Here is a 25,498-nt window from a genome sequence, read left to right as displayed (position 1 = left end):
TATTTAAATTTTTAAAAAAAGTGTATTATAACCTCCGAATGACGTCGTATAAGAAAACATATAAAAATCAAATTATATTTGAAAAGACATTTGAATTTTTTTGACATATTAATGTTCCTAAGCTTTGATGCATCTACCTGTATTCCTCTACCATGAAAGGTACTTTATATAATAAAGTATAATGTGAACATTCTGTAACAGATTTGAGACTATCGTTTTGTTTACTACATTAAATAAGTTGTACGACAAATCGAAACCTTTAAAGAATTGATGGATGCTAATAAACGAATATCGTACTATTGCTGTGGTATCATTTCACGGAATGAACTGCTTTTACAGATATTAGATTAATTTAATTCAATATGTCGTATTTTGCTATTGTGTATAGTGTATATCATCTCTTTCCTTTGGAAAAAAACAATGCAAACCGGTTACTTAAATGCCTTATTGCCTCTCAACACTAATATTAAATATCAGCTGTTTAGCGTGTATTATACAGCAATATGTCACAACAGAAATGATAACCCATATCTTAAACATCTGTTGCTGTGTTGTCGGCCGTTTTGTTTTGATTCCTTTTGTGTTGTCCGCCTTTCCCTTTTGATTCCATCTTTATTTCGATTTTCTCTCTGTGCTGTCTTTCTTTTCAGTGTTGCCATATTGTAATTTTATTGTGCTAATTCATTTGTGCTTGGACACCGCGTGCTGTGGAGTGATGTAGTGATTGCAAAATAAAGAAATATTGAAAAATTGGAACACAAATACAACTCAACAAGAAATACAAGCAAAATGTCCACCTCATTGTTTGAACAACTGCAACGTCTAAAGGCTCCGCAGTCGGGGGTCATTGCTGATCCCAAAAGGCGAGCTTCCATTCTTTTTGACCCCAAGGAGGCTGCCAGTAAAGATAGACGAACCATCTATGACTTGGGTATTCACGGGCTGCAGGAGCTAATTGTTCTTAATCCAGCATTCCAACAATTTGAGCAAACGCTTTTCGATGAGAACACATTGCATATGGAAAGAGCTGTGGAAGTGAAAGAAGTCAATGACCTGTTGAATCGGAATATTAAAAAGTTTTTACAACATTTAAGTCCTTATTTTCTGCTAAGACCATCTCTACTGTGTTTGGAATGGCTGGTGAGACGCTTTCAGGTCCACGAATATAATCGTAATGAGCTAATGGCCTTGGTGCTGCCGTACCACGAGACAAATGCTTTTGTAAAGGTTATACAAACATTCAGTCTAAAAGAATCAGTTAAGGATTGGAATTGGCTAAAGCCCCTTCAGAAACCAGGCAAACCTTTGGCCAAGTCTGCCATCCTTAACAGAGCAGCCACGGACAAAGGTTTTCTAAATTTTGTTTGCAAAATTACAACAGAAGCGATAAAGGAACTGGGTCCTCAGGCCCATTTGCTTCAAACACTGATGAACTTTTATGGTTCAGTTGTAGTGGGCGCGTTGGAAACAGCCAGTGTTATACAGGAATGGCATATCACCACGATATTGCCATCACTGATGAAAGGTCTAACTACGAACACCATTGATTTTGCTTCAGCAGCATATATTATCACTGCTCGACTAGTGGCTCGCACCTTGGTTACTGCCAAATTGTGTAACGCTCTCATAAGCAAAGTGTCAAATGTCCAATTTGAACGCCTCAGACGAACAGCCGTGCTCCTGCTTATATGGATTTTCGATAGCCAGCAGGCATCACAACCAAAATTCAGTGAAGATACGTTGCGTCATTTGGTGCGACAGAAATGGTTCTTAACAATTCTATCGGACTTGTCTAGGGAAAATGTTGATATACAATCAATTTGTCAACCCATAATAATGGATTCTGTTCATTACATACATACTCAAAGCTCACAATGGGAAGAGTACAAGATATTTTTGGAAAACCTAATTCAGGAGGTTGTATTTCCAACAACCACTGCTCAACAGGTCATAAGGTAATGTTCTTACTATTAACTATAATATTCTGCAAATGTGTTACTTACAAATATGATTTTATTACAACAGCACCTTCTTGGATTGCTATGTTCCTTCGACATCATCAAACGGTCCTTCACCTCAAAGAAGTAGTCCATTGTTGGATGGAGATATCATTGAACTGGACTCTGAAGATGACGATGTCACAATGACCAGTACCAATTTTCATTCTTGGTATTCCAGCTATTTACATAAATTGGAAAGACAATATCCTACGGTATTCGATATGACCATTAAGGAATCTTTATCGAGCAAAGAAAAAGAAAATGCCAATGGCCGCAGCATAGCCATTAAAATGGCTTTGGGTAAGATTTTTATTTGTAGTAAAAGCATGTTTTAGGAGGTGTATTGATTTTAATTCAAGAAATAATCGTAATTTAGGGTTCAACTTAAATTGCTGTGTTGCATTCAAAAATACTGCACATGTCACCAAAATTTGGTTTGTTTCAAGGCCGTATTAGTAAATTTCGCAAGCGCCATCAAAGACGAATATTTATATTCATACCAATATTTTTGGTGACGATTATACACTGGACATGGGCAGGCTCAAATGTGTGTCCTTCTCTAAAAAAATTTGGAAAAAATGAGTTTAGCTCCAGCTGGCTAAAAATTCGAAAAATTCAGCTGGTCTTGTTATTCTAATCACAGCGAAATTTTTTTTGGGGGAAATCAATACCTCCCAAGATATAGGTTTCCAATGTTCCAAAATATCCCTTGTTTACTTTGCTTCAAAATATAACTACAGGTAGGTGGCTTCGACCGGGGCTTGGGATTTTCTCCTCTAGGTTATGTCCAACACCGGCTTCGCGGACCAAAAGTTAAAATAGCCGGCTGTGGCCTGAGATTTTCTCCTCTGGGTATGTCCAATACCGGATTCGTGAACCAAAAGTTTTTAAAGAACACGGCTTTAGGCCGGGGCTTGAAATTCCCTCATCTAGGTTATGTCCAACAGCGGCTTCGCGGACCAAAAGTTTCTAAAGTATACGGACTTCGGCCGGGGCTTGAGGTTTACCTACATTTAATATTGTTTAAATAACCCAAAAATATAAGGAAGATAGTTTTTAAAATGTGGAACCCTATATTTCGTGAAGTATGGGCGGACCTCCCGAAAATGTTTTCTTGATGTAATCAGCATACAAGTCCCTACCTGTACTGACATTTGGATGTTTTTATTGTGATTATCGGTTTAGAAATAACAAAGTAAAAAAGGGTATTTTTTGAACATTGGAACCCTATGTCTGGGTAAGTATGACTTTCCCCCCCAAAAAATTGTCGCTGTGATTAGGATAACAAGACCTGCCTTTGGGAAAATTTTCAGAATTTTTCGCCAGCTGGAGTTAAACTCAATTTAAGATAACTATATAAATATTTTATACCCGTTAAACCCCGAAATTCCAGATTACAGGTAGTTCATTTGCTATTCTAAAAATTTGGAATACAATTCCAAAAAACCTAAGAGTACTATTTTAATATATTAAATATTGAGCTCTATTTAAATAGAAAAAAGGAGCAAGTTGAGTTTAGGGGCTATGCTCGGATCATTTTGAAATTTTTACCGCAGGTAGGTATTTGTAACCTGATTACGGCAATGTAATTTTTTTGTGGGGGAAATACCCGGTTACCCGGTTATTCGACCCAAAAGTTCGAATATAACATCCGGTTTGTATCCGGTTCTACGTAACCGATATCAATAAAATGGGTATCATTTGAAAGCTTATGAAAATACCTATCCAACAAGTGGTCATATGACGGGGTTGCTGGAACCGGTTTCGGAGAAATTTAGGAAAATTTGCATTTTTGTATGAGTACTTTTTGAAAAACCTATAAAAACTCGAAAACGGACCCATTATAGGGTCTTAAAATCTATACACTATATTATAGCTAACACTATTGCCTTTCCAAAATGGTGTCATATGTGTTGATATATTTTGTGGTTCCGTGGATATAAGAGATAGAATTCATTAAATTATATTTTTCTCCAGTCTAGATGCATTTGACTTTGACCTTTATAGCTTTTTTAAGCAACCGGCCTTCGGCCGGGGCTTAAGATTTTCTCCTCTGGGGTATGTCCAACACCGGCTACGCGATCCATAGTTTTTCTAAAAATTGTACATTTTGTAAGTAGCCGGCCTTCGGCCGGGGCTTAAGATTTTCTCCTCTAGGGTATGTCCAACACCGGCTACGCGATCCATAGTTTTTCTAAAAATTGTAATTTTTGTAAGTAGCCGGCCTTCGGCCGGGGCTTAAGATTTTCTCCTCTAGGGTATGTCCAACACCAGCTACGCGATCCATAGTTTTTCTAAAAATTGTAATTTTTGTAAGTAGCCGGCCTTCGGCCGGGGCTTAAGATTTTCTCCTCTGGGGTATGTCCAACACCGGCTACGCGATCAATAGTTTCCTAAAAACTGTAGTTTTCGAAAGTAGCCGGCCTTCGGCCGGGGCTTAAGATTTTCTCCTCTGGGGTATGTCCAACACCGGCTACGCGATCCATAGTTTTTCTAAAAATTGTAATTTTTGTAAGTAGCCGGCCTTCGGCCGGGGCTTAAGATTTTCTCCTCTGGGATATGTCCAACACCGACTACGCGATCCATAATATTCTAACAACACCAAATTAAAAACAAAGCAGATTAACAAGAACGTTAAACCCGACACAAAACTTGGGTTCACTCAAACTGCTTTCATAAGTAACGACTTTAAAAGTCAATATCTTCGGAACTACAAAAGATATCAACACATATGACACCATTTTGGAAAGGCAATAGTGTTAGCTATAATATTGTGTATAGATTTTAAGGCCCTATAATGGGTCCATTTTCGAGTTTTTATGGGTTTTTCAAAAATTACTCATACAAAAATGCACATTTTCCTAAATTTCTCCGAAACAGGTTCCAATTGCCCCGTCATATGACCACTTGTTGGATAGATATTTTCATAAGCTTTCAAATGATACCCATATTATTGATATCGGTTACGTAGAACCGAATATAAACCGGATGTTGTATCCGAACTTTTGGGTCGAATAACCGGGTAACCGGGTATTTCCCCCACAAAAAAATTATATTGCCGTAATCAGGTTACAAATACCTACCTGCGGTAAAAATTTCAGGTCAATCCAAGCATAGCCCCTAAACTCAACTTATGCCAGAAAAAATGGATAGTTGGTTATAGCAATATCAACTTTGATTTTTATGCCTGTTAAAAACTTAAACCACATATATACAAATATTTCGTACCCCGCTTACTAACAAAGTTAGCGATCATACTCACCTGATTTGCTTACAGTATTTGTGTTTTTAATCACTGGCCCAATTTGCGTATGTCAATAATTACGAACCATGATGACATAATTTGAGACATCTCTTGTATTTTTACAACATTTTATTGAAAAATTAATGAAAACAAATTCTTTTGTTTCTCGTTTGCAGGTTATCGCCTTCAGTCTTTTGGCAATGCGGCTTTCGACATCTATGAAAGTCTTTATCACCATAATGGTGAAATCCGTCTCTTGGCCATTCAAAATTTGGTGACAAATCTTAAAGTCTATCAAAAGCGTCCACAAAATTACCAACTACTCAAAGAATGCCTCGGTGATCGCATTGGTGATGACAATGCTGAAATTGTTGCTGAATTATTAAAACTTACAACGGAAGAGATATTGGAAATTCTGGGAGCGGAAAAATTTGTTGAGGCATTAATAGCAATTTTGTATAAAATACAAATAGAACCAAAACAGTGGTCACAGTTGACGTTGGTGGTTGTTAAGCACTTAACAAAGGACGTGGTTATCAAGCAATACGACACCAACTTAATATTTCTAGCAATTATGCCATTATTATTCCCCGTCGATAGTGAGGCTACCTCAGTAGAGACTGTGAAGGAAATTATCAATAGTCCTCTGACTACATATGTACCATTTTTGAAAAAATTGGGTATACCAAAGGGCCATAAATTTAATGTTGCCGAATTTAAACGACAATTTTTGGATGTCGTAAGTGAGAGCCATGAAAAAAAGCCTTCGTTAATTGCCCTATTCGAAAGCGTGGAATTGCAAGGTGAAAATTATCTTAAACACGCCATACAAGTGTACCATTTCCTAATGCTGGTAACGGTATGCTTGAAAGAAACTTTTACAGCCGAGAAAAGTTTGCAAATATTTAAACAAATTAGAAAATACGTCAGTAAATTTCCAATAAAACATTTGGACTACTCGCAAAGTGATAAATCGACGAATCTATTGAATTTTATCCCAATGCAATTGTTTTGTGATTTCTTATTGGCCCTAACAAAACATACTAATTTGGACAAGATATCTGATTGTTCCTGGGAAACGTTAAAGAATGCAGATTTGGAATATTTACTTACTGTATTCGAATTTTTGGCCAACAAATCATTCAGTTTGGATTCTGAACAAAAGGAGTGGTCGAAAATATTGAAGGAATTGTTTGATTCGGTATTCAAAAATTCAATGCAAAAGTTATGTTTCTTGCTTGATTTCTATGTTTATGAAGAACATGCAGCTATAGTGGACTACCCTGTGTTGCGTGTAAGAGCTTTTAAGCTTACTCAAACTTTACTAAAAAACAACAATAAGCTGAATTTGGAAGTCCTCCATGCATTAAAAATAACCATAGCCTTATTAAGCCCGTCACAGGTCGTACGTTTAGAGGCTTTGGCAACATTAAGAATTCTATTGAATGAAGGCGGCTCTACGCTAAATGGGGACTTACAAGTATTTGTGAAATCAGCACTTGAGCGGTCGGAAGAGATATCCATGGATGCTGAGCAATATCCCTTAGTTTTTTATGGCCTTTTGAAAGGTTGTGAAAAGAAGCATAACTTAGCAATGAGCTCCAAAATTTTGAGAGGAATTTTAGCCATATTTGCCCAAAATGAGTCTTTGGAGCAAGCAGTGTTTGTGGAAAAACTTCTCCGTATCATAGTCCACATAAGTGATGATAAGGACATTGTTAATAGCGTCATTCCTTTGGCCTCGAGGGCCCTGCAACTCTTTACTTTGGATCAATCCGTGCAACATTTAAAGGAACCACACGCTACTATATTCCGGTCAGTGGTTGAACGCTTTAATACTAAACATATTACAGAAATTTTAAATGGTAATCCTAAAGCGTGGGCGTTAATTGAAAAAGTGTTAAACAGCAGCATGGTATTCGTCAGCAGCGAGGATGGCATGAAATCAGTTACATGTGTCTTTTTGGAATCCCTGAATGAAGTCACCTTCGAGAAAATGCCTTCAAAATACAGAGACCAATTTTTGTTATTGCTCATCCAAAATTTGGCTGGTGCTGAGAATGACAGTACCTTCTTGGCAGCAAATAAACTATTGAAGAAGTGCTCCTTGAATTGTGAACCATTGCAGGAAATCATACACAACATGTACAAGGCTTGTTTGGAGAGTAGTAAATCTTCAACTCCTCGCCGCGGCGCTAATAAAAGAGAAAGTATGCAGTCGCCCGTTGTACAAGTCAATGGCCTTGACTGGCAGCAAGGTGTGGTTTTAATGGAAATTTTGGAGAATAAAAAGAAACTAGAGAATGCCACGGTGTTGATACCTGTCCTTTTTGAATTGCTTAACTGTTGCCTGGCCGTTGAGGAGCAAACAACAGTGGAATATACCAAACAGTTAGTTTTATCTGCTTTGCTAAATTGCTGTCAAAAAGCGACCGAAAATAAAGTTAATTTGCAAACAGCATTGCCCAAGGCAACCTTCCGAGTGGATCAAATTGTACAGTGTCTTCGCGCGTCACAAAATCCGCAAACTCATCACAATGCCTTGCTATTGCTTTCTCACTGTGCTGGCCTGTTTCCCCAACAAGTATTACATAATATCGTGGACATTTTTACATTTATGGGTTCTTCTGTGGTTCGCCATGATGATGCTTTCAGTTTTCATATCATCAATGACATAATTATATCTATTGTGCCGATTTTGGTAAAGGATAAAAATGCAGTTGTACCAGTACTCAAAGTTTTCTCCGACATCATGCTAGATGTTCCAGAACACAGACGTCTGCCTTTGTACACCAAACTCATTAATACATTAGGTTCCATACAACATCTTTGGATGTTTTTGTGCGTGGTTTTTGAGGCTCATGTAATTGATGATGAAAAACAAAGACTGTTACAGAAGAAATCGGCGAAAACTTCGGTAGCATCGGCCGATCAAATGTCTAAGAGAATTGAGATTGTCCTAGAACTAACCAACACTTTTGCTCCCGACGAGATTTTGGAAACATGCGTTCAACTTATGAAATATACGCAGGAGTTACCCATGCAAAAGCAAGATAAACCTGAAAAAAAGTCCGTGACTAATGCCGATAATCACGAAGCCAGTCTATTCGACGTCAATGCTCGCTCGGCCAAACAGCTAAGACATTACAAGTATGTCATAATGCAATTCCTTTCCGCTGTAACCTCGTCTAACGACTTCTTAAAGAAAATCGCTTTGCTAACAGATGATGAAGTATTGGAGATGAAATCATACTATCAGAAATTTATTATAAGGATACTTTCCTATGTGCCGCAGGTCACTTCGGCCATTGAAAAGGCCGAAGAGGCATCACTTCAAAAATTCTGGAAAGTTATATTACATCATTTGCATGACGTTTTGGACAACTCAATTTCTCTCTTATCGGCTGAAATGTTTTTAGTGGTTGTCAATGGCCTTATGCATCATCAATTGCTCTCCATACGCAAAAAGGTCATCGAGCTTTTGATTAGTAAACTTCAGCAACGAGATGGTTTCTTTGATGCAGTGGACTCCAAACTTTTCAATGACCTGCTTCAGCCTTTGACCGAAATTACAAACGGAATTTTGGAACGTGACGAAAGCATTGATGCATCGCATCAGAATGAATTGGTCTTTTTGCAACAGACAGCTTTGATAGCCATTAAACTGTTATCAAAGTCGTTCGCATTCAAGCATATTCCTGAATTTAAGGAGATTTTGACAACCCTCACTAAAATCGCTCGTCAGCGTACATCAATTTCGAAAATTGTTTTGGCCACAGTTGTTTTGACAATGATTGAAATATCATCAAATTTGAAAGCGCACTCCATTGCTCATTTACCCAAATTTATGCCTCAACTCATCGATATATTGCAAGATCAAGCTGAATTGGTTCGACAACAGCCACCAGATAACATTTGTGTGGCCATTGTAACGGGTAAGTTGGAAATATAATTTTTAGTTTTAATTTTTAATTGAATTAAATTTTGTTAAAAAAGCCCTGTTGAAAGTAGATTAAGTAATTTTTAGGCTAAAGAAAGAATCTAATTAAAATGTGGCGCTGGTAGTTTCTTGTTTTTCCCTTAATGATTTAAAATGGAATGTAATGTTGTTTTGAAGTAATATTAATATTAATTTAATATTTCGATTTTAAAAACATCAGTCTGATTTGTTATTGATGGAATTATTATTAATTGCCTGATATTTGTTTTTATCTTTCACAGGAATGCAAAAGCTATTTGAGACACTGCCATTGTTTTTGGGACCCTATATTGTGGACATTATTACAGCACTCAGTTCTATTGGCACCCGCATTAAAGCCCAGAATAATGAAAAAGATCAGAGATCTGCCACAACTTTACAAAAAATCACAACAATTTGGTCGAAAATATCGGCAGAGGTCCCATTGCGCATTCTTGTGCCTTCTTGTGATAAGGCATATGCCAAGTTAATGACAACCAAGAATTTCGCAGATATAAGCGTACTTATGAAACTACTACATACGGCAATTGCACGGGCAGAAAATAAGGATTTGGTAGCCGTTCATTCAGAATTGAGCACAATGTTCATGCAAGCTTTAGAATTCCGGTTGTTATTAAAAGGTTCCAATTTAGAGTGCGAAGTAATAACCAAAACTGAAACTACAATTGTTGAAGCCCTTGTCGGCTGGGTATTGAAACTTTCGGAAAGTTCATTTAGACCCTTGTATCACAAACTCTACAATTGGGCTTTCCAGCACGATAAACCCCAAAAAGAAACTTTGTTAACTTATTTCTTGTTGACACAAAAAATAGGCGAATCATTGAAGTCATTATTCGTTCTCTTCGCCAGTGAATTCATTGAAGATGCTGCCCGCCTTCTGGACGAATGCAATACTCTTAAGACGGAAATACAAAGCAAGGATGAAGTGATTACAACTCAACTGTTATTGGCTATATTGGGAACCTTGTACAATATTTTCCTATACGATAGCAAGGAATTTGTAAATGTCCAACGTTTTGAATATCTTATGCCCGCAATTGTTGATCAATTGGAGAATCGTTTAGTTTTGGAGAATGAAAGTTTACAAACAGTGCTGGGACAATGTATATCTCAGCTTGCCGTTGATGTGTCCAGTGATGTGATGTGGAAACAACTGAATTATCAAGTTTTGCTTAAGACGCGCACCACTGTACCCGAAGTTCGTATATTTGCCTTTAATTGTTGTGTAGAGATTGCACGAAAACTGGGTGATGATTTCACTCCATTATTACCCGAAACTGTACCATTTATTTCTGAATTGTTTGAAGACGAAAATCCTAGAGTGGAGAAGAATACTAGAAAATCGGTACAGGAATTGGAAGTTATTTTAGGCGAATCATTACAAAAATATTTGTAATAAACTTTTTAAAATATGATTTTTAAATTTTTATTTTTTTTTTAATAAACTACCCTACAAAATATACATACTGGTGTTTTACAATAATACAAATTTATTTCAAAATTAGAGTTAATATATAGTTATGTTCGACCTTGCATTCTTTTGTTCTAGTATATTACAACAATTTTAGTTTATTTAAAAAATTATGGACAATTTTCATAAAGTATTGAATGTGTATCGTACGTTTCACATTGCATATCTTCTTCGCTCTGCGATAGCCTGGCAAATGGACTAAATTCTAAATGCAGCAATTTTGAACAGCCCCATTTGGTTGCCTCCTTACAGGTAATATCCAAATTAACAGTAAACTGATCTTTAGGCCATTTTGTTGGCCACATAAATTGTTGTCCATCGAGCTCAAGACAAGATTGAAACAATGTGCATATTTTCTTTGACCCATGTACTGTAAATGTGAACGATGTTCGAGGAATGCGTTTGCCAATGCTCGTATCATTGCCGAACACATATAGCTCACTGGGACATTCGCAGACACGTCTAAAAATAGTAGCATTAATTGAGATTAGGTATAAGAGCGACAAGAGCATTATATGCGCCCTAAATATAAAAATGTCAGTGTTACTATAAAGAAGATGTTCCAAATTTTAGGAAATCCTTGGAGTCTACATTAACGTTGCCATTTCGTTAAAAACAAGTACCATGTTTTACTTACAATAACCCAAAAATTCTTTGTAAAGGTAATACATATTTCGTTTTTAATATTTGATGACATAGAGAGCAGTATTTGGCTAAGTCTATAATTGGTTATTCCGTTTTTAACTCCTCGAAATGCCAATGTAACATACAAATGTTAGATATTCTCGATCAGAGTAAAATGTTATGTAGATTTACAGATTACCATCTGTCTGTCTGTTGTAACCTCGCCATCTTTTGAAGGAATTGAGATATTGGGTAGGCAGGCTAAGTTCGTATATGGGCCATGTTGGTCCACGTTTTTGCATAGCCGCCATATTACGGTACCCTCCATATTCGGTAATCTGATGATTTTGACCACATTTGTCTACGGAATTGAGTCCATAATGGGTTCTGTCTTCTTTGATAGAAGAATGATGGAATAGATCCATGATTTTTATTATCGCCTATATGGAAATAACTCATAATATTTTATATTTTGGTGATTTTAAACAAAATTTATGAGCAATTTTTTTCTTTTTCAAATTTGGTATTTGAAACTTGCAATAGATAATTAATTACCACTCTAGAAGAAAGTCGGTTCCATCGACTTTCCGATATTTTTTAGGTTTTTACCAATCGATTTCACTAGGAAACAAGTTAAAAAGCTGTAAGTTCGGCCGGACTGAACTTTGAGTACCCTCCACCATTTGAACGAATTTAAAAATTTTTGAAATATAAAACCCGTAAAAATTCTGTAAAATCTTAAAAATGCGGAATATAGCCGTTATATTGGGGTCTATACGACGTGGACCTACATATGCATTGTTGTCATAAGCCATTACCATATTGACATTGACCTGCACAGACAATTTTCTGTCATAGGATTTAGTATCCATTACGAACTTCAAATACCAAATTTGAAACAATTCCGGTGAATAATGTCGCTAATACCGAATATTGGGAGGTGCCGTTATATGGGGGGCTATATAAAAACGTGGACCTACATGACCCATTTACGGACTTAACCTCCCTACTGACAAAATAAACATGTCTACAAAATTTTAGACTTCTATCTTGATTTGTTCGAAAGATAGCGTGATTACAACAGAGAGACAGACGGACATCGCTAAATCGACATAGAATTTTACGCTTGGGTCTTACATGAGTATTTCGAGGAGTTACAAACGGAATGACAAAATTAATATACCCTCCATACTATGGTGGAGGGTATAAAATACTACTTGTTCGTTTTAAAGTTACCAAAAATGCTAAATGGTACTTAGTATCGCTCCATCAATATTGAACGATCATAAGAATCTGGATATTTAACATTTGTCCGTGGCTTTGTTTAAAGGTGTTCAAAAATATGTTTTTTTTTTTCATTCAAAGAAAAAGTTCGTATGTTGCTTAAAAAATTCTAATTATGGTACGATTGCTAAGGAGAAAAAACTAACGCCCCGACGAAAGCATATTGAAATTTAACTCTAGGGTTACTCTGGCGTTAAGTTGTGAAATAAGGCCGAATTTTTAGAAAGTTTTACTAGAAAATGTGCAAATAACTAATACAATTTGCAAAATTGTGAAAAAACGGCAAACAAACAAAAAATTCCTTAATATAAAAACATTTAAAAACCAGTAAGGAAGGGTCAAAAGTTGGGCAGCGCCTATTATATGATACTCTATACAACTATTTGTATTTAGTAGAGCTCCCGCAACAAAAAGTTTATGTAAGTAGATCATACCAACTATGAACCTTATTTGAATACATATCATGCCTTTAGAGTAGTCACAATTTTGGAACTACACACAACTCCGAATCGATTTTCAAAAAAATTGAAGGAGGCTTTTGTACCTCTAGTACAAAATAACATTGCTGCACTTTGATAAGAATTGTATTAAATAATATTTATTGGAGCAATACTTTTATCGGAACGAGTTTCACCAAAAATTCTAATTAATATGAAATCCAGTTTGGGCTTATATTACATATATGGTGAACAATAACCGTAAAAATGTATGAAGTTGTATATACAAATCTGATCCACCTGAATCTGATGTCCAGTACATATTACGCACGTGTGCGACTTTTATACCAAATCGGATGAAACATATATATGGGAGCTATAGTTATATCTGAACCGATTTTAACCAAAATTTGAAGAACTTGCTTCTGGGATACATTTCATTTGGGCAGATATTAGCCATTTGGTACACAATAAACCTAAATCGGATAAAGATATATATGAGCAATGATCTGTTACTGGATGTAGAGTCTATTACGAACCCTAAGTACCGAATCGACTTAGAATTTTACACTGAATTACAAACGGGATGACACAGTTAACATACCCTGCATAGTATGATGGAGAGTTTAAAAATGTTTTATAATCTAATGAAAAGTTTTATTTACATCCGCATGTTGCTCCTTGTTATTTGTCGAATTTAAGTGGGGGAGGAGGTTGATGTGTAATTAGTTACCACGGCCAAAAATTCGTAGGAAACCCAATTTTTTCTAAAGGGAGTTTTTGTTTAGAATTCAACATAATAAAGTCCAAAGTACTATTTACAAAAAAAATTGAAGCAATTCATTACATAATTCATAGGTGGAATGAAATTGCCATTGGAAACTAAATAGCTAAGAACGAATCTTGAGTGCCAGTTAAGCTTGAAGAGAAATAATTTAGTTCACATTATTCCTTTAAGAACTCAATAGGTAAACAATTGAGATTCATCTCGGTTGTAATAAACTCGATGTTTTGGTCTAGCTGTTAAAAAATCAGTTAGGTACATCTTTCTCATCACAGAAGATTTGAAAAACTCTGCAAAAGTACCTCTAAACTTGACGTTGAACTTCATTCTGCTTTATCGATGGTACAATAAAAAGGTAAGGTAGAGCTTCCAGCTGATTACAATTTTTTTCTAAGTGTGCCCAATTTCTGCCAATTTGTGTGTGTGTATTTATTGTTGTGAAAAATGAAAAAATATTTTCGCGCATTAAAGCTATTACCCAGTTTAGCCATGAAATTGAAAGATTGAAAAGATTGGATCATCTTCTTGAAGCTTAAATTCAGACATTTCATTGATTTAAACCATTTTATAACTGATGAAAATATGAAAAAAAAAAAAAAATGAAAACAACTTGTTGTATATAATTTTAAATTAGTCTGCGGGAAGTGCGCATAGTCTCAGGGCTGTGTTTCTGTAGTTTTAGAAAGCTGTTTTGCCTCTTTATTGTACCATGGATCGAACTAATCAATGATTTCAGTGTACTAAGTATCTCTCGGCTCATATCCTTTTTTAAACTTTTAGGTAAGACATTAAACATTTAGAACATCGTGATTGTCACTTACTTGAATGCTTTTCCGGTTATGTTAGCTATTAGCATTTCTGTGAGTATGACTAACAAATGGTTTCTGCTAAATTCGCCTGGTGTCCGCTGCTTTGAGTTCCACAACATGCCAAGCCAGGGCCCTTCCAATTCGATAACAACTCGCCAGTGTAATGGTAGAGTAACCGATGATATAACGAAACATCTATCAAAAGACTTTGTGGGGGAGAAAGCATGTTTTGAAGACACATGTTTAATTGGGAAAAACACTTGATGTAATACCTTAAAAAATCTCATCAGTGTTAGGGTGTACAAAATCCTTGAAACTTGAGACATGGGATCGCCAATTTTGTCCTCAACCATGTTATAAAAATGTATTAAAAATTTACTTACAAGATTAACTTTAGGGCAAAATGGATTTTTATATGAATTTCGCAACATGGGTAATATGCAACCACAAAAAACTGATTCAAATCCGGAATTCACATACACCTCTGTGGCCTGCCGTATGCTCTACAATATATAAGTTGGAAATATTGCGATTTTGGATAATTTGCATGCAAACCCTTAATATTGCACTGGCGTAACTGTTGGGATCAATTGCAATCTCTTTGGTCAATGATTTTTCGAATTCATGCCTCACAAAGAGGTCATCGATGTCTCTAAACCGTTTTGAAGTATTGCGAATGCGATTATGGTGCCATATATTAACATATCCAATGATTTTCTCCAAAATTTCTGTTGGCAAATCAAATATATTTTTCCCTTGTTTTTCATCTTTAGATGATTGTTTTATATCCAGACGTGGTCTTTTGCATTTTAATTTAGACATTTTACAAAGAAATATACACAAAACAATATTTTGGGGTGAATACAAATCTAAAAAAAAATATTTTCCATTAATAGAAATTTTTGACATATTTTACAATTGTACCATGCCATGTTTCGAAAAAAAAAAATAAAACCAAGGTATATACATGGTAGAATTACAAGGTAACCCTTTCAGGCCAGCTGGTATCAATTTGATATGTCAAAAAATTGTTGTAATTTGAATTCGCCTTTCATTTACACATAAAAAAATTGTTGCATGATTTCAAACTTTAACAATGCTGTTGATAGCATGGTACAATGAATACAAGGTAGGCTAACTTTGAAAAAATTGCAAGTATAGAGGTCTACCTGTTTGGCTTGTAATGTCAGAATTACTATCAAAACAAAAAAAAGCAAACAACTTGTTGCATTGATTTTGAATAAATATTTTAAAACCTCGAAAACTGAATGAAAAGTCAAAATTTCTTTTCAAAATCATGTTCAATATATCTCTTATGGTTTATTTCGCGACAAAAACTGTAGATTTTGTCGATGTATACGTCGTAATAAGCATTTTGAAAACACCCGAATTTAAATATATTCTCAACAATTTTTTTATACCCTCCACCATACTATGGAGGGTATATTAACTTTGTCATTCCGTTTGTAACTCCTCGAAATACTCATGTCAGACCCAACAAAGTATATATATTCTTGATCAGCGTAAAATTCTAAGTCGATTTAGCGATGTCCGTCCGTCTGTCTGTCTGTCTGTCCGTCTGTCTGTCTGTCTGTTGTAATCACGCTATCTTTCGAATAAATTGAGATAGATGGCTAAAATTTTGCACACATGTTTATTTTTCCAGTAGGCAGGTTAAGTTCGTAAATGGGCCATGTAGGTCCACGTTTTCATATAGCTCCCATATAACGGTACCTTTGGATATTCGGTATTTTGATGATTTTAGCGACGTTATTCACCGGAATTGTTTCAAATTTGGTATTTGAAGTTCCAAATGGATACTACACCCTAAGATAGAAAATTGTCTGTGCAAGTCTATGTCTTCGTATAGCCCCCATATAACGGTACCTCCCGATATTCGGTATTTTGATGATTTTAGCGACATTATTCACGGGAATTGTTTCAAATCTGGTATTTGAAGTTCCAAATGGATACTACACCCTAAGACAGAAAATTGTCTTTGCAGGTCCACGTCTTTGTAAAGCCCCAATATAACGGTACCTCCCTATATTCGGTATTTTGATGATTTTAGCGACGTTATTCACCGGAATTGTTTCAAATTTGGTATTTGAAGTTCCAAATGGATACTACACCCTAAGACTGAAAATTGTCTGTGCAAGTCCACGTCTTCGTATAGCCCCCATATAACGGCACCCCGCTATGTTCGGTATTTTGATGATTTTAGCGACATTATTAACCGGAATTGTTTAAAATTTGGTATTTGAAGTTCGTTATGGGAACTACAGTCTGTGACAGAAAATTGTCGGTGCGGGTCCAGTTTCGAATTTGAATATGGTAATGGCTTATGACAAACAATGCATATGTATGTCCACGTCGTATAGACCCCAATATAACGGCTATATTCGGTATTTTTAAAATTTTAACAGAATTTTTTAAGGATTTTATTTTTTGAAAATTTCCAAATTCGTTGGAAATGGTGGAGGGTATTAAAAGTTCGGCTCGGCCGAACTTACTGCTTTTTAACTTGTTATTATTGAAAAGAATACACACACATAAACAAATGAAGTTGACATATTAAGCCAGAAAATAAAAAAAATTAAAATCAAATGGTAGTTCTGCCCTACCTTGAAATCATTGTACCATGGTTGATAGAAAATCGAGATGTAACGTTTTTATAGAGTATGATGGAAAAAGTGTATATTCAACATATGGTAGGCATAGGTAATATGGAGATCTAAAATTCGTGGATTTTAGAAATAAGTGAAACCGAGAATCAATTTCATATAGGAGATAAACCGATGCATGGAATTTCATCATCTTATTTGTACGGATTTTCAACTATGTTATACACTACAGGGCTTCAACAGAGAAAGGTGAATGATTTCAAAGCATATTGAATTGGTTTGGGGACAAACATTGGCAATTTTTGGGGTGTGATTAAATATTGAGATAATTTTTTTATTTCAAATTGTTCGAATGTATAAAAGTTATCTATACATAAACGACTTACTGTCTACTATACATTTCACAGCTTAGCAAAGAATATGCGTGGACTCACAGTAGACTCAGCCCCCTGTATCTTCTTCAATCATTGATCCAAATCTTAAGTAAGCCTGAGGAGTAAATATACCCTAAAGCATGGTACAATGAATTCAAGGTAGGGCAGAACAACCATATGATTTCAATTTTTTCATTTTTCTGGCTTAATATGTCAACTTAATTTGTTTATGTGTGTGTATTTTTTCAATAATAAAAAATTGTTCAGGAAATATTCAAATTTGGGTGTTTTCAAAATGCTTATTGCAACGTATACCTCGACAAAATCTACAGTTTTTGTTGCGAAATAAACCATAAGAGATATATAGAACATAATTTTGAAAATAAATTTTGACCTTTCATTCAATTTTCGCGGTTTGAAATTATTTATTCAAAATAAATGCAACAAGTTGTTTGATTTTTTATTGTTTTGATACTAATTCTGACATTACAAGCCAAACAGGTAGACCTCTATACTTGCAATTTTTTCAAAGTTGACCTACCTTCTCTTCATTGTACCATGCCCTAAAGTACCTTTTAGGTGGCATGTCATTACATTGCTGAAAAAGCGAGAAAGCTGACGATTTGGCAAAAGAAGGAAAGGGTACACCCCAGAACCACCACAAAACCAAATTTTAAAGCATCAAAACTAATTTTTCGGATTCTTTCTTGTAAAGAACATCATCGCTGTTGAATATGAAATCAACGTTGCCAACGTTACCAAGACTGCACGCTGTGTAAGGATGATGAAGACATAACAACGATTGGACGTCTATTATCGCAAATGTCCTTCGTTGGCGCGCTGGAAATGGGCGATCACTCCATTTCCAGTCTCTGTGATTTTAAAAAATGTTGTATTGAAAGTGCTATAATCAAACAAAGATGCAGTAGCTTCAGCATTACTTTCAATCGATGTTGGAAGTTTTGAATATTTGCTTTTGTAGTAGAAAAATCAACAATTTTGAACATTTTTAATTCAATATTTTGATTGGAAAAACAATTTGCCCAAATTTTGTACTTCAAATCAATTCGCTCTGACTACAACTTTGACATATCAAGTTTCCAAAGAAGTTGCTTTGTTGTAATTTTCCTGTTGCTACCTGCTATTTCTACCATGGATTTACCTAAAATCCTAATATTTGCCAAAATAATGAAGATATCTGTTCTACTGTTAGTATACGACATACTCTTGACTCTCTCTCCAACCCTAGGTATCTGTTTGGGGTCCGAGGAACTGGCCACACCTACTTCTTAAATTCCATATGTGAAAAATTAAAAAAAAGTATGGTAAGAACGGTTGGCCGATTTAACTCAAATTTTCTTTTGGTTATTTGTAATTACGGTGGAAAAGTTTTCATGAAAGAACATTTTGAGAAGAGCCTCTAGAAAAATTGTGGAACTAAAACAATTGTTCTATTTTGATATGGAATTTTGTGTAGAGTTATTTCAGAATGCTTTTTGGAATTGGAAATAGAAAAAAAAAATTGGAAAAAATAGTACCATCCATGGTACAATGAAGAGAAGGTAGGTCAACTTTGAAAAAATTGCAAGTATAGAGGTCTACCTGTTTGGCTTGTAATGTCAGAATTACTATCAAAACAAAAAAAAGCAAACAACTTGTTGCATTGATTTTGAATAAATAATTTAAAACCGCGAAAACTGAATGAATGGTCAAAATTTCTTTTCAATATCAAGTTCTACATGTCTCTTATGGTTTATTTCGCGACAAAAACTGTAGATTTTGTCGATGCATTCGTTGCAATAAGCATTTTGAAAACACCCGAATTTTAATATTTTCTGAACAATTTTTTATTATTGAAAAGAAGACACACACATAAGCAAATGACGTTGACATATTAAGCCATAAAAATAAAAAAAATTAAATCATATGGTAGTTCTGCCCTACCTTGAATTCATTGTACCATGGCACCATCCACCTTTGGGTAAAGGAAATATTTTTATATAAAAGTATCTGAATTCAAGCGTGTTTCACTTTAAGCTTCGTATACCAGTAAGACCGTTTTCATAATGCAGTTAAACTTATAAAAAACCATAGAGGGAGTGGGGCCGGTATATGGGGCCAAACGGGAACCTCTACAGACAATTTTATACTTCAAGGATTGTCATCTACCAAACCTTCTTAAATACCAATTTTGAAACAAATTCCTGGGTATCGTTATATTTGCGCTATAGAAAAACCTGGAACTGAATATTCAATGTTCTGCCACCGGACTAGAGCCCATTATGAACTGCAAATACCAACTTTAAGACCAATCCGTGAAGAAATGTCGCAAAAATCATAAAAATACCGGATATTGGGAGGTACCGTTATATGGGGCTATACCAAAACGTGGACATATACATACAATGTTTCGCCAGACGAGCTTGTTCCCATTATGACCTACAAATACCAATTTGTAGGCAAATACGTGAAAAAGTTTAGCAAAAATCATAAAAATACAGAATATGATGAGGTACCGTTATATGGGGACTATACCAAAACGTGGACCGATATATCTCATATACCAACCATCCTAGACACAATTAAAATTGTTCTGCTAAATTTTGACGCACTACATCAAATAATGTAAGCTGTATAGTGATTTCAACAGACAGACAGACGGACGGACAGACAGACAGACAGACGGACATCGTTAAATCGACTTAGAATTTTATGCTGATTATGAATATATATACTTTATGGGGTATACGAGGAATATTTAGGGATGTTACGAACGGAATAACAAAGATAATATACCCTCCTTTCCAAGGTGGAGGGTATAAAAAACCGAAAACTCGGGAAATTCTATATATATTTTTTATACATGCCGTTATATGGTTGCCATACCAAAATTTTCTCAAAGCATCAACACATTTAAAATCTCGACGTACTTTTAAATTGGGGCTATTCCTCATGGGAAACCAATAGTAAACCGTCATTGTTGGCATTGATTTTACAATACGGAAACATTAAATGTCAAATTACAGTTCATTCGGTAGAAATTGTAACAAAAACAAGCAAAATGACCAATGTTTAGTGGTATTATTATACCTAAACGAAACGGATATATTCTAACTTCCTGGGAATATTGTATAAAAGTTCAAAGATTTACGTAAATATTTCGCCTTTATTGCGATTTCAACGATATACACAGACGGATATAGTTTAATTGACATAGGATTATACACTGGTAAAACCTAAATACCTTACAACATGGTCTTCTAATTCGAAAATACGAATTCAAAATTACTTTTGATTTGGAAAACATAGCTAATGCCATGTTTACGTTAGAACTTTTTGTAGGGTTAACCGGCTTTGAGAGGATTTATTTGAAGTATAAGTAATGGATATGACAATTTTAATCCAAATACAGTCGGTTAACCCATTTATATATAAACGTACTGTAAGACCTTTTTAATGGTTATAATTGAGGTTTGAAAATTCTATTAAATATGATGATATAACGAATATAAAGAGGTACTGGGGAAAAGGAAATAAATCATAAAGTGGACTTTTATTGTAATTTTTGGACAAATGATTTATAAACTCGAAAAAGTTTTTGAGATCTTCAAAATACCTCAAATCGGCATGTTATATGGGAAATCCGTATTAAAGGACTAGATTTTACTGCACTGAAATCATCAAATGCCAAATTAGAATACATTTGGTCGACGAATATTAGGAGATAATATTATATGAGGTCTATATATCTTTTTAACATCAATCACCCTAAAAATGATATAAAAGCCCATGGTACAATAAAAAGGTAAGGTAGAGCTACCAGCTGATTACAATTTTTTTCTAAGTGTGACCGACTTCTGCCAATATTGTTTTGAAGAATAAAAACAGAATATTTTCAAAATCAATGATTGGAAGATGCGTAAGTTGCGAGACGCGCATTAAAGCTTTTCGCCAGTTTTGCCATGGAATTGAAAGGTAGAACTGTTTAGATAATATTTTTGAAAGAAAATCTTGGCATTTCATTCATTTTCCGCTTTTTAACTGATTTTAAAAATTTGTTGCATTCAAATTTGGCAGGAAGCGGACATAGCCTCAGGGCTGTATTTCTGTAGTTTTACGAAGCTATTCTACCTCCTTATTGTACCATGTAAAAGCCTGTGCAAAGTTTGAAAGATGGGTATTAAATTTGGTGACATCTATATAAATAAATAAGTTGAAAAGAATAAAACAATAAACCACAAATCAAGGAAAAATTTGTAGATTGACGAAAGTTGCAAGCCAACGTTTTTTTATACCCTCCACCTTGGAAAGGAGGGTATATTAACTTTGTCATTCCGTTTGTAACATCCTTAAATATTCGTCTTTGACCCCATAAAGTATATATATTCATGATCAGCATAAAATTCTAAGTCGATTTAACGATGTCCGTCTGTCTGTCTGTCCGTCTGTCTGTCTGTCCGTCTGTCTGTCTGTCTTTAGCAGAGCTATTTGCATTGTGTCTAGGATGGTTGGTATTGAAAATGAGATATATCGGTCCACGTTCTGGTATAGTCCCCATATAACGGTACCTCCCGATATTCGGTATTTTGATGATTTATGCCACATTTTTTCACGGATTTGTCTGGAAATTGGTATTTGTAGGTCATAACGGGTCCCTGAGCATGTGGCAAAATATTGCATGTATAGGTCCACGTTGTGGTATAGCCCCCATATAAAGGTACCTCCCGATATTCGGTATTTTGATGATTTATGCCACATTTTTTTCACGGATTTGTCTGGAAATTGGTATTTGCGGGTCATAATGGGTCCTAGTTCGTGTGGCGAAACATTGTAATTATAGGTCCACGTTTTGGTATAGCCCCCATATAACGGTACCTCGCGATATTCGGTAATTTGATGATTTTTGCCACATTTTTTCACGGATTTGTCTGAAAATTGGTATTTGTTGGTCATAATGGGTTCCAGCTTCGGTGGCGAAATATGGCATGTATGGGTCCATGATTTGATATAGCCCCCATATAACGGTACCTCCCGATATTCGGCATTTTTATGGTTTTTGCCACATTTCTTCTAATGTTTCTTTTACCCTAAGGTGGAGGGTATTAAAAGTTTGGCCCGGCCGAACTTAATGTTTTTTACTTGTTTTTATATCAAAGTGTAGGCTTTTTTGAAGACTAAAACTAACCGTTTACAATTAATATTAGGTTCTTAAAAATAAACTTTACTCGGAGCCAATCGAAATACGGATACCCGATTGCCTTCAAAATGCCCTTGGTTGAGACTGCCCTTTTTAAACGCAGTAGCATCTCTTGTACTGGTTCTTACATTGTTCAATTTTATGCAACGGAACCTTCGATATATATTCATATACAGGGTTGCCCATATTCGACGGACCCATGACTCTTTGGGCCCATTCCAATCGACGAGGCTTGTCCGCAGGCAACATTCTTTGCGTCAATTAAATTTTGTACGGGAACAAATGCAAATCAATGCGAATAATCCGTTGTAAAGGGGCTGTTTGAGCTGTATTTGATATATTTCCCTGAATATCGTTGTTACGGAGTGCATGTTACGGCTGTGGGTAACGAATACAACAAATCGGATGAACAATAAATATGGGAGCTATAGCTATATGTGAACCGATTTCGATCAAATTTTGCACACTTATTTTCAGGCCTAATTTGGTTGTATGTGCAAATTCTATACTATTCGGGCTGATATTACACGTTTGGTGCACAAAAAAAAGCAAATCGGACGAAGATATATACGGAAGCTATATCTGAATTTTTACCGATTATCTCCAATTTCAATAGGGTTCGTCCTTAGGCCAAACAAATGTTGTTTGGAAAATTTCATCTCAATCGGATAATAAATGCGACCTGCATTTTGTTCACAAGAATACATGGACAGACGGACGGACGGACTGACATGCATAAGTCGACTTAGAATGTAATTCTATACAGATCATCAAAAGGAACTATAGATCTATCTCGTTTTCTTTTGCCTGTTGCAAACAAATGTACAAAGACATAATACCCTGACCACCTTGTGGTGTGCGGTATAAATATAGCAAAAATGACCAAAATACCGAATATTGGGAGGTATCGTTATATGGGTCTATACCAAAACGTGAACCTATACACAGTGTTACGTCACACGAGCTAGAATACTTTACGACCCACAAATACCAATTTTCAGACAAATCCCTAAAAAACACCGCAGGGGGCTATAAACGTGGACCGATTTCATCATTTTCAATACCAACCATCCTAGACACAATAAACATTTTTCTGCTAAATTCTGATGCTCTACGTCAAATAATGTGGGCTGTATCGTGATTTCAACAGACAGACGGACAGACAGAGAGGCGGACATCGTTGAATCGACTTAGAATTTTATGCTGATTCTGAATATATTTACTTTATGAGGACTATGACGAATATTTAGAGATGTTACAAACGGAATGACAACAATAATATACCCTCCCTTCCAAGGTGGGTCTATGACAAATATTTAGGGATGTTACAAACGGAATGACAATGACCTCCCTTCCAAGGGGGAGGGTATAAAAATGAGCTCCAGGATGCCCTTCTAAAACTTTTAACATCATGCGATCAGAATTTTTGGAATTATAAACAATATTGGCAAACAAAACGTTTATTTGGTGAACATTGGACATACCAAATACTTAAAGTAATCGAAACAATATTATTTAGGACTGGCTGGCCCGGTCCGCGTTGCCGGCCTGTACTTTTAGTCTTTAGTGCATATTTTTTAAAGCATAATAATTAACAGATCTGAGTTATGCAAGGGGCTCTTTTTTTATTATAAGTAATGACTCCATAGTAATTTCTAAATAGAAATAAATATTCATGGCAAAAATTATAATAGATGTTCACCTATCATCAGTTTTAGATATTTTGAATAGGTTGATCTTATTTTTCAGCCATAGGCTTTAATTTGAGTGTTAAAAACCTTTATGATATAGAACATCTATAATAGCACCATGTGAAAACTCATCTCAATTTTTTGGTATTGCAAAGAGCTGAACAACATTTTTCATTGGGGGTTAAAAATTCAATAGAATACAACATTTTCTTTTCTGACCACACATTGGTTGGGGACTATACCTAAATAAATACCTATGTGGACAATTATGTAAGATTGCTTTTTTTAGTTAAATCAATTGATGAATGTGGCCAAGACCAAGATAAACCTACTCCGAAAGTTTAAAAGAGGTAAGAGGTTTTTACCCCTTAGAAACAAAGATGTCAAATAAAGCAAAAAAATAAAATGGGAAAAATTGACCAAGACCCCGAAAATGTTTACAAGCGCCCAAAAGCATTTTGGTGAGAATTTTCCAGAAAAAATGTGCTTCGTGATGGAATTCAAGCGTGATAATGTGATTTCTTTATATTTGGCTGGAAAACCACAATGGGCTTTCGTTAGAGCACTCCAGCATTTAAATGTGAATAAATCTTTTTTGTCTCGTACCTCGTCGCTCGTTACTGTGATACTGGTAGCGTAGCTCGCTCGCATTAACAACCGTGGCATCAGAATAAATGCCGAATATTATCGCGAAAATATTATGGAGGGTGTACTAAAGCCTTGGGCACGCAAACATTTTGTCCGCAGACCTTATACATTCCAACAGGAATGTGCACCATCCCACAATGGCCAAATTAAAAAAAAGTAAAAATTATGGCGTTTGACTTTGTTGCAGTTTTTTTATATCATCCTGGGTGTATTTATTGTTTTGAAAAATAAAAAAAAAAAATATATTAAAAACCAATGATTGGAAGACACGTACATTGCGGCTCGCGCATTAAAGCTATTGACCAGTTTAGCCATGAAATTGAAAGATTGAA

At 35.4% G+C, this 25,498-nt stretch overlaps 2 protein-coding genes across 2 annotated transcripts; one reads left to right on the top strand and one right to left on the bottom strand.

Moving 5' to 3' along the window:
- Positions 1–519: 519 nt before the first annotated feature.
- Positions 520–10,685, top strand: LOC101893492 (HEAT repeat-containing protein 1 homolog). Its single transcript, XM_005187670.4, has 4 exons — positions 520–1,955; positions 2,026–2,300; positions 5,421–9,179; positions 9,466–10,685. Exons 1-4 carry the CDS (start codon positions 790–792, stop codon positions 10,617–10,619), a joined length of 6,354 nt encoding a protein of 2,117 aa, XP_005187727.1. The 5' UTR covers positions 520–789; the 3' UTR covers positions 10,620–10,685.
- Positions 10,686–10,695: 10 nt separating this feature from the next.
- On the bottom strand, positions 10,696–15,537 carry LOC101894174 (uncharacterized). The gene is made up of 4 exons (XM_005187675.4): positions 15,188–15,537; positions 14,905–15,135; positions 14,645–14,838; positions 10,696–11,156 (listed from the first exon to the last, which is right to left on the bottom strand). Exons 1-4 carry the CDS (start codon positions 15,452–15,454, stop codon positions 10,805–10,807), a joined length of 1,044 nt encoding a protein of 347 aa, XP_005187732.1. The 5' UTR covers positions 15,455–15,537; the 3' UTR covers positions 10,696–10,804.
- Positions 15,538–25,498: the final 9,961 nt, after the last annotated feature.

The sequence above is a fragment of the Musca domestica genome, unplaced genomic scaffold (assembly GCF_030504385.1).
Source record: "Musca domestica strain aabys unplaced genomic scaffold, Musca_domestica.polishedcontigs.V.1.1 5, whole genome shotgun sequence".
Classification (NCBI taxonomy): Eukaryota; Metazoa; Arthropoda; class Insecta; order Diptera; family Muscidae; genus Musca; species Musca domestica.
The sequence above is the reverse complement of the archived record's forward strand: the minus strand, read 5'-3'. Positions and strand labels throughout refer to the sequence as shown.